Source organism: Rhinolophus ferrumequinum, chromosome 8 (assembly GCF_004115265.2).
Source record: "Rhinolophus ferrumequinum isolate MPI-CBG mRhiFer1 chromosome 8, mRhiFer1_v1.p, whole genome shotgun sequence".
Lineage (NCBI taxonomy): Eukaryota > Metazoa > Chordata > Mammalia > Chiroptera > Rhinolophidae > Rhinolophus > Rhinolophus ferrumequinum.
Window position 1 is genome coordinate 9879205 of NC_046291.1, and position 10510 is coordinate 9889714.

The 10510-nt window shown below is 38.8% G+C and overlaps 1 protein-coding gene across 19 annotated transcripts in view; it reads right to left on the reverse strand.

Annotated features, from left to right (window-relative positions):
* MFF (mitochondrial fission factor) overlaps positions 1-10231 on the reverse strand; it is a 30860-nt gene extending 20629 nt beyond the window's left edge. For 3 of the 19 annotated variants that reach the window (XM_033113131.1, XM_033113122.1, XM_033113119.1), the window contains exons 1-5: positions 10053-10227; positions 6411-6522; positions 5461-5635; positions 4285-4505; positions 3227-3396 (exon numbers count right to left, since the gene is read on the reverse strand). In XM_033113131.1, coding sequence (XP_032969022.1) covers positions 3227-3396; positions 4285-4505; positions 5461-5498 — 429 coding nt within the window. In that variant the 5' untranslated portion in view covers positions 5499-5635; positions 6411-6522; positions 10053-10227. Of the gene's footprint in view, positions 1-3226; positions 3397-4284; positions 4506-5248; positions 5358-5460; positions 5636-6410; positions 6523-10052 lie in introns of all 19 variants that reach the window. The other 16 variants (XM_033113120.1, XM_033113134.1, XM_033113124.1 and 13 more) reach the window with 10 other exon arrangements.
* Positions 10232-10510: the final 279 nt, after the last annotated feature.

Genomic DNA, 10510 nt, shown 5'->3' on the forward strand with positions numbered 1-10510 from the left:
GACCTCTTTGGCCACCTCGCAAAGCAGCAGCATTAAATTGACCTATTTCCTTATAACTGCTTGTGTGCACCAGGCTTTTCTGGTTTCAAGAACATAAATGCCTGAAACACGTTCAACCTTATGTTTCTTGCCCTTAATGATGATTAGAGGTGGGGCTTTCTTTCCATCCACATGAATTGCCAAAATACAGGTAACACATTCACTTTCGTAACCAGCGGAGGGAGTGTAGATTGACAAGGCACCCCTCTGATCAATTGTCGTTTGAGATCCTTGGCCCATAAACACTGCAGTTTCATCCATAGCAATCATGTTGGAGAGTTGGCATTTATTAAAGTCGATGCCATCAACAAAGGACTTGAAGGCAAGTGCACGTTTAATAACTTCAGTATCTTCCAGCTTGAATAGTGTTCTCAATCTTAGAGACAGTTCATATCGCTGAAGGAAGCCATCCAGCCAGTGTTGTGATGCTTTGAATTCTTCTGGTTATATTTCTAACTGTGGTGCCATTGCAAGGGCAAATGCTTGAATATCAGCCTTGTGCACAACCAAAGCCTTTGCTCTCCTGTCAGCAATCCATTCACAGGTGATGTCTTCCAGCTCAGGAAGTAATGGTTGCCGACCTGATCCACACGTGCGCTTCTTAGCATTTCTCTCGTCCACCTGTTGACTGAGGTTATCGTACTCTGCTCGCCATTTTCGGACCATTCAGAGATCCAACGTCTTCTCTTTGCAGAAAGCTGTAAGGTTCTTGCCCCAGGAGTCCTCCACAATTCCTTTCTTGTACTCGACGGAATAGCTCTGTCTTTTTGCACTCCTCTTGTCTGGGGGTCAAAATGTTATTCCCTTTAAATCTACTATTAAATCAGGTGTTAATTGAAGACTTACGAGACAGGAGTGGCAACAAAAATGATGACAGTTAAGAATGATGGTCCACACAAAAGCCATGAAAAATTGCAGGCGACAAAATTCAGAAAACGTTTCTTTGTTTCACATGAGTGCATTAAGTATGTCTGTTACAACACGTGATGTATTGAATTATGAAGATTCATATTAGACACAACCATGTCCGTTCATTAGCAAGTGCACACGTTATTTGTCCATTGTGTCTGTACTCTGATTGGTCATTTGGCAATAAATCTCGAGTTCATCTGTTTACATAGGTGTTTACCTCTTGTCCAAAGGTGCCCGCTTGAGTATTTACAAACACTTAATTATAATTTATATTATCATTTATCTTAAGTAGTAATGTCAATATTATTTATTTATATTTAATTATATATTATTATTATTTTATAATTCAACACACTCGTGTGTTGCAACGGATGTGCTAAATGCATCCATCTGGCTAACGATCTTAACTGGGGCTTATTTTTGGGGTAGGGCTTATATTACGAGCATTCTGAAAAATCATTCTGAAAAAATAAGCTAAGGCTTATTTTTCGGGGAAATATGGTATTTCAATCCATTTTCTAAAAGCTACTAGAATTCTGGTTCCTCTCTCTTTCTCCTCTGCTCATTGGTTGACTGCCTCCTGAGGGCGGCCTGGCCCTTCTACAGCCTTTAATCACCATCATTGTTGCTTTCAATAGGCAGCTGGTACTAACCTCAGAAACTCCTCTCTTTCATCTCAGGATTTGGCTCCTGACACAGGATTTTAACTTTCATAACAACAATATTTATACATATTGTGTTTTTAATGGGAATTGGAATACGTGCTAAACACATGCATTATTACATTTAATTCTCACAATAATCTTAAGCACTTGGCATTATTTTTATCTTTATTTTATAGATGAGCCTTGGAATTGTTAAATAATTTACCCAAAGTTATGTGGTTAGTAAGTAGCAAAGTAGGTCTTCAAAATTAGGTCTAATTCTCAGCCTAAGTTTTTCACCCCAGGGTTATATACTTTGGGCATCTGTCACATTTGAGTAAATATCAGAATTACTGCAGGAGTAAACCCCACATGGACTTAAAATCTAGGTCTACTGAAGGTAATTCTGGTAAACTTTTATTCCTCAGTCTTAGAATAATCACTCAGGAAAGTATTTGGCTTGTTTTCAATCAGCTCTTCCCACCAAAGATGCATAAGTATATAAAACAGTAGGTATGGAAACATCACAAGAAAACAAAACCAGAAGAATATCAAAGGGAAGGTTTCCCTGCTGGCAGAATCCTTTACTCCAGGACCATACTATTCACAGCTATAATTCACAGTGGAAACTTTGGGGAGCTGGGCCTCTAACTGGGAGCACGCTGTGATATCTTTTGTCTTGTGTAACATCTTTGTAACTTTCACTATTCCTTACTACTAAAGAACTGCACGTTATCTTCTGTGTATATTGTGTCTTTCCCTCACTCATACCACTATACAGGAACTATGTCTTGCCGTGTAGTGTCTTATAAAAAAGCTGCATGTCCAAATCAGCATCTATGAATATATTTTCTCTGTTACCTCAGCAGAAACTTCCAACTTAAGAAAAGGCCATACCTAGTACTAGGAAACTGTACTCCCCAATGTTACATGGGTCCTTTACCTTCTTTGGAAAAGACTATATGAAAAATCAAAGACACAGAAAGTTTCATTACCAATAAAAACATGTTTCACATTTTTTCATACTAGCCTCATGATAACACAGAATTCCAGAAGCTATAATGAAAAAGGTGAAACTACAGACCAGCACAGAAAAGCAGCTTTACAAGATTGGCCGAGTCAATGGCAAAGGTGAGATCTGAACTTTGCTACAAACACCTTATTAGTCCATACTGCCATATTTAGTTCAACAGGGCTATGAATGTTACACGATACAGTAACCAAACTCAGCAGAAACTTTTCAGCAAGCAGGGAGAATAAGAATAGACAGTGTCAAGAGAAAAAGAGCTTTCTTTGCCCTGTTTACCAGACTGCTTTTATAACAAAGTGATGCATTAATTTTCTCCTGTGCTAAACTTCCCAACTTTACTGTATTGCTTAAAGTCTGTCACCTAGTTCACGATTTCCACAGAAGTTTCTTTTTCCTGCAACATATTTTAATTAAAAAAGAAAACAATAGCACAATACCTTATTCGTGGTATCTATAAACCAGAATTTATAGCAATCAATGGTCCATGCAAAGCTTTCATTACACATCGCTAATGATATGATTTATAGCCTCTTAACTCCTCTTTAACTTTTGCTTTTGTCTATATTATTTCAAATTCAACTGATGTTAAAACTTTACTTACGTCTTCATTTTGAGGGGTTGGAAGAGGTCTTTCTAAATCCAGAAAATCTAGTGGTCTTTCACTTAGTGTAAGTACACGAGGTGGTGTTTTTAGTGCCAGAGGTTTAAAGGAAGTTGACTGAATGAGGTCAAGATCTGCTGGCCTTGAAAATGGAATGTCTTCATTACTTCCTGGGAGTAAATAAAAATTTAAAAAGGGAGGTTTTAAAAAGCTAGGACTTTATTAAAAAGAGTGACAATACAAAATGCTGGCAGGGATATGGAGCAACTGAAATTCTCATACATCACTGTTAGGAATATAATAGAGTACAACCAATTTAAAAAATAGCTTGACAGCTTTTTATAAAGTTAAACATAACTTATAATATGATCCACCAATTCCACTCCTAGAGATATAAAAACATATGTCCTCACAAAGACTTGTATATGAATGTTCATAGCAACTTTATTCCTAATAGCTCCAAACAGGAAACAACCCAAATGTCCATCAGCAGGTGAATGGACAAACTGTGGTATATCCACACAGTGGAATATTATTCAGTAATAAAATGGAATGAACCATTGATATAAGCAACAATATGAAAGACTCACAAAAACATTACACTAAGCAAAAGAAGCCATACCAAAGAGTATACACTGTATCACTCCATTTATATGAAACTCTAGGACAGACAAATCTAGTCTCTGGTTATTGAAATGAGATTACGGTTGCCTGGAATTGAGGGGTAGGAACTGAATGAGATGGGGCACAGGGGACCTTCTAGGGTAATGAAAATGTTCTGTATCTGGACAGTGGGGGAGGTTACATGGGTGTATACATTTGTTAAATCTCATCAAGCTGTACACTTAAAAATTACACTTTATGTATGTAAATTATACCTCAAATAGTTGAATTATTAAAAAGTATTGTTTAAGGTTTCAGACTATTGTAATGAATAAAAATTTTGGAAAAAAATGCAAAGTTGCATTTCCCAACCCCTATTCAAAAACCCAAAAGTTTTCCTAAAAATATATAAAACAAAGATCTATCAGGCAAGTTTAAAACTAAAGGTAAAATACCTGCTACGACAATCCTCTCTGGAACTTGCATAATCACACTAGCATTTGGAACGCCTTCTTGGAATTCTTGTTCCAGGTCAGCATTTGGTGGTGCGACCTTCAATCTTTCCGGGACCCTCATTCGCTGACTAATACCTTCAGTGTATTCCATTTCATACTGAATTCGACTAATTTCTGCCATCTCAGCAGCAGTGGGAGAAGGAAATGCTGCCCCACTCACTCTGTGGGCAAAAAAATTAAAGACGGGGTAACTGACTGTTAAAATGTCAGTCTTCTCTATGTAGCGAAGTTAGAAGACAATACCTTATAGAAAGAGCAAAAGGAGACTTCTCATTTGTGACTACTGAATACATACAAAGGAAAAGGAAAAGACTGAAGAAAACGTTTTTCTCAACACAATGCCTTCTCCCTTATCAGCTGAAACTGCACCTTGAGAAGATTGCTTAGGAGCAAATTTTAAAAATGATTGTACAACCACAACACAAGTGTGCCCACACACATATTCCCCCTCTGTCTGTCTTTCTCTCTCTCTCTCTCACTGTCTCTCTGCATAAACATGCATGCTGCTTATAAGTCAAAAATGCCTGAAATAAAACTTAAATTAAAATTTCCTAATCAATTATTTGAAGGAAAGCTGCTAGGACTTTATAATAATGAAATTCAAAATTGCTGTCATGCATGAACAAAAACAAAACCTTTTAATGAAAATCAGATTTATAAGGCAAAAAAGATTAATTTTAAATTTACTAAAAAAGATGCAACCCCCTGAAAACCACAAAATACAAATTAAAACTTCTCTTACTGAATGTATATCTGATGATTGAGATGCAATGAATACCAAATATAGTATATCATTAATAAATCTTTAATGTATACATTCATTTTGAGGGATTGGAAAGTCTCACATTATTAATTTGTATTTGCTACCATATTTACATGTATATTTTTAAAAAGAATGACATGCCTTTAAGGGGAAAGACAGTACAGATGCATTGAGCAGCCTTTTAAATTAGAGAAGGATCCATGCTCCAGGGAAATGCAGCAGAAAGAAAGTTGCCCCCAAATACAACTTGCTGATAAAAATTAAAAGAGCATGGTTAGCCTGTGACAATCCGCTTTCCAGCCACTATCTCTCAAGTCTACAATACCAGCTCAACTGAATAAAACGTCACTGACCTTCCTATTGGTGTGTCACTGCTTTTTCTTTTACTCATTTTTAATACAGTAAATACACGTCTATAATAGCTATTAAAATACTGCTACCCTGTAGTTCAGTTTACTTTACACAATTCCCCTACAGATCTGAACTTTTTTGGAGGTGTACATAACAACACGGACACTGCTTTTCCAGCTGTAAAAAAGAAAGAATAAAAATCAGTATTTCGACAATTCATTTTATAAGAAAACTATGAATAAAAGTAAATATCTACTTAAAATTTTTGAATTTCAACAAGGCTTAGGGCTCGATGTGAGTAACTAATTTTCAAATCTTCTAAATAGAGTTATTCTATACCTCAAACCTCATAAAGATGGTTTCAAGCATAGCCAATGTTTTATGATTTTGCCAATGGGGTAAAGAAAAGCTAATCAAATATATATACAAATGTGAAGTCAGATTAGAAAAAAAGTTTTGTCATAAAATTCCTCTATTCATTATTTTCTGAAGGGGAAAAAAACCCTCTTCTTTTCTTGACTAAGTACAAATGAAGAAATCAGGGAGCAAATGTAAAGGGCAGAAGTAAATGAGTTTGAGGCAACCTAAAAATTTGATATATAAGTAATTTTTTTTAAAAGGAAATAACTTTGAAAACCACATCATACTAAATTTTCAGCAAAAGCTATTATGCATAAACCAAGAGCAATGAAAAATTAAGGACAGTATAATTGGAAGTCGTAGCTGGGATATATCTTAAACTCTACATCAGAGATGTATTACACACCTCAAACTCCACCTCACTAAGAGGCTTAGGAGAGTTCTTAGCTAGAGGCCATGTAGGGACAACTAGTTAGTCATGACTACTAACGTACTTCTTTCATTCTTCACCAAAATGTGAATTTTAAGGATCTGACATGCAGTTCGTTTAAACACTAAGAAAATAGAGCCAAAAGAGAAAATTTTTACTCACAAACGTGCACCAACTACTACTTGCTATTTGGCACTATCTGCTTCTGTGCTTCATATTAAATCCTTGAACCTGTTTCAATGTGCATGTGCTGGATTTAGAGCCACTTCTGTCCCTGGGGGAGAAAAACAGGAGCTACATTGAGAAACTAGATGATATCATTCTAGGAATTCATTTCTGGAAATGCTTCAAATGATAAGAGTCATCTAAGATGCACAACCTTACATTAAAAAAATCCAATACAATACAGAAATTAACAAGCTTACCACCAAGTTTAATTTCACAGACAGGGCCTTACAACCATTCATTAGTTAATGCAAGACAAAATAAAAGACTGTCATCATTTCTGATGTGAATTTAGAAAAATGAACCAGATGAAAAATATATGTTTTAAAGAATCTGAATACTTACATATATACACATAAGTGTATATATACATACGTACACATATACAGAGGTGCCAAGAAAATGTATACACATTTTAAGAAAGGAAAACTATATTAAAATTGTAACACCAAATATACACCGAAAACAATAGATGAATACAAGTCACGTTTGACTTCTGCAATTACAAGAGGTACTCAAAGTGGTTACCATCAGCGTCCAGACATTTCTGATTATGGCGAACTACTGCTTGAGCAACACTGACCAAAGTGTCCACTTGTATACATGTTTTTGACATCCCGGTATATTAAGAAGGTATATTTAGCACTGGCTAAATTTTCATTCAGTTATTTCTATTTAGTATTTAGTTTCATTCATAATTTCATTCAATATTTAATCTAAATCAGTAATAGGTGCACATGGTACAAAGTACGTAAGAACATACAGAGAAAATAAAGTGCTCCAATGAATCCTTTCCTATAACCACTGGGGTCCCCACATGCAACCTCTATTATCAACTTTTGTGTATCATTCTAGATGAGATACTCTTCCTATACTTGTGTGTATTCGACCCACAGCAAAAGTTTATATTTAGAAATACCACTGAAAAGAGACACCTCAAAAGGATTACAGTCTTGGGACATTACAAATTGAAGTTTTATAATAAATAAGGGATGCAAATTGCTAGGACATTATCGCCCTGAAATGTGCTCTTCTCCATGTTCCATTTACTACATTTCAGTCTTCTTCTTAACTTTTCACTAGTACATCCCATGGGTCTCAACATTTCAATCTATAGCAATATCTTTTCTTACAAGAATCTCTGAATTTGGGCAGCCGGATGGCTCAGTTGGTTAGAGAGCAAGCTCTGAACAACAGGGTTGCCGGTTCGATTCCCACATGGGCCAGTGAGCTGTGCCCTCCACAACTGGATTGAAGGACAACAACTTGGAGCTGATGGGCCCTGGAGAAACACACCGTTCCCCAATATTCCCCAGTTAAAAAAAAAAAAATTGTTTTAAAAAAAAAGACTCTCTGAGTTTGTAAAGTATCACAGACTAAGATCATAAAGGCAGACACTGAAAAGACCATTTCTGGAAAAAGCCAAATACTCCTGCAGCCAATTTGATCCACTTAAATTTAAAAATTAAATGGAACTTTTCCTACTAAGATTTAACACTGAATTGTCCCAATAACTACGTTTCTGTATAAGTGAGATAGATAAAAATCTAATTTTTCTCTCTCTCATTAGACTGGCATTTTTGGTAATATCTTTCAGCAATAAATAAAATGAACTTCTCAACTGGAGTTAAGATATTAATTCCAGAAGTTTTGTCACAATCTACTAGACAACCAGTACTGATTCTGTTAACATAACTAAGGAGACAAAATCCCTCTCAGAATCACAGATGAGCTGAGATCTCTACTTTCTAAGCCCAGTGGTTCCCAAATATCATTGATTTACCAACTTCATGTTTTTTGCCACATCCACACAGTACATTTACTCTTAGCTACTCTTAATATTTTCTCTAATTCAACTTATAAAAACATTTTAAATAAACGTATTTTAAAAGGAAATTTTACCTTAAACCATGGTTTAAATACATGTAACAAAAACTATTACAAAAAACCCTCATCCATATACTACCTAGAGTCAAGTCACGTTCCACTCATGGAAAGTGTCCCAATTTGAGGACACAATGATTCAAGCTTGACTTTCTCATTTTCTGTATTAGAACACTGGGGGGGGGGGGGGGACTAGGAAGTTACAGAAACAATTTGGCTTAAATTGATTGTGGTTGCAAAGATTTACATAGTTCTCAAATTACAAAAAGAAATGTCCAGTTTTTTTTTATCACCTATCGGGTGGACGAAGTTCAAGGTTTTTATCTGGGTCACCCTGTTTCAGTTCTCTTTTCAAGCAACTATACTTTAAGAATGTGTGTATTAGCAAATCAGGGTGTAGAGATCCAGGATTAATTTTAATTTTTTAAGAAAAGTCACTGAAAACTTGGAAAAACCATAAACTATCAACTTTTAAAGCAAGGTTATGAATCCACAGAAAACAGGTTGGAACACCAGAAGGGAGGAGAGTAACAGCTCAACTTTGTAATCCTAAAACGAGGCAGCCCGATCCCACAGGAAGGCATACAACACACAATTTCCTTTTGGAAAGAATAACAAAACCAGTTCACAAGCCTTTGAAACCCAAAAGATGGCAGGTCCCCCACACAATTTAATTACACGGGGGAAAAACTACTAAGTACAACCAGATGATTCTAATTCTTTCCAAATTCATTTTCCTACGGATTTTTCCTTTGTGATCTCATTAGCTAATGAAATTGACAGAGAAACCAATGTTTTTCATCTAGGGAGAGAAAACATTTTAATATCCTTCAGTTAAAGTCGCGCAGTGGGAGAAGCCTGGATACAACTGGTTCTATATTTGGAAAGAAGGGCCCCAAGCGTTTCTGATCTCCCACTTTTGAAAGGGTTCTCCTCCCCGGGGAGGACGCCCCTTGTTCTAACACTGTAGGTCGCAGCCGCGGGCCTTTTTCTACAGGAGGACTCGTCCTTCTGACTAAGGTCACAGGCTGGGCAGTGTAGGAACCCGAGCTCTCTCCTGCTGCATCCAGCTCCTGGCAGGAAATCCAAGGAGCACTTCCAGGCATCGACACCTGCGAGCAAGGATGCTTCCCAGACTGGGCCGACCTGGGCCTCCCGCGGAGGCCGGGGCTTCCAACAGGCTTTTCCTTTCGAACACGTATTTCCCACAAAGTAAAAATACCAACAAACCAAATACTACTTTTAAAGACGGCAGGTGTCTGGTTCAAGGTCAGATTTAAAGATGCCAGGGCCTAGCCCGGGGGGAGAAGAGGGAAGACAAGCAGAAAAGCGCCGCGTTCAAGCTCAGGACGCCCGTAGCGGTTCCCAACCCCCAAACTATATTCTAGATGAAAAAGGCCAAATTCATCGACAAAAAGACACCGAACTGAAAAGGGTGAAGAGCTGAGTCCAAAACGTTTGCAGGACAGGGTGCTGCTCTCCCTTGCAGTCAGTCCCTCGTCAGGGACTGAGAGCGCGGCGGGCCCCTGACAGGGCGTAAACGCCGGGGTTGGAAGCGAGAAACCCGGGGTCGGGACTGCGGCCAGAGCCACACCACCGACCCGCCACGGCGGCCGCGGGTCCCTCCGTCAGCCGGAGGATCACGGCCGCCGCGCTAGGCCGCGGGTCCCGGGTCGGGAAGACGCCAGTACTCACCCCTGGGCCCGCTGGAGGGTCCCCGGCGAGGCCTCCACCTGCCGGGTCCCGGGGCGCTCGGGTGGGCGCTCTCAGAGGCCGTTGGCGGAGCGCTTGGAGGGAGCCGGGAAAAACACCGGCCGGAGCCGCCCGCAGCTGGCCGGGAGAGACGCGAGAACGGCCGGGACTGGCCCCTTCCGGGACCCGTAGCTGAGGCTGCTCCGCGGGCACGTGACGCGGGGAGGGCGGACGTGAGACTCACGTACAAGAGCAGGGGCGGTGACACGGCGGTCTGGGCGCAGGTTCGTTGTCGGGACTGTGCAGCCACCGTAAGAAAACATTTCACGGTAAGTGTTTGGTTCGCGCTTACACATGTCAGAGTTCTTGTTCTTTAAGGACATCGTGTTTACAGGTAAACCTTCGGCAGCCAGTTAAAATAACTTTTTTTCGGGACTGCCCGCCTCAAAATCTCTGGTGTG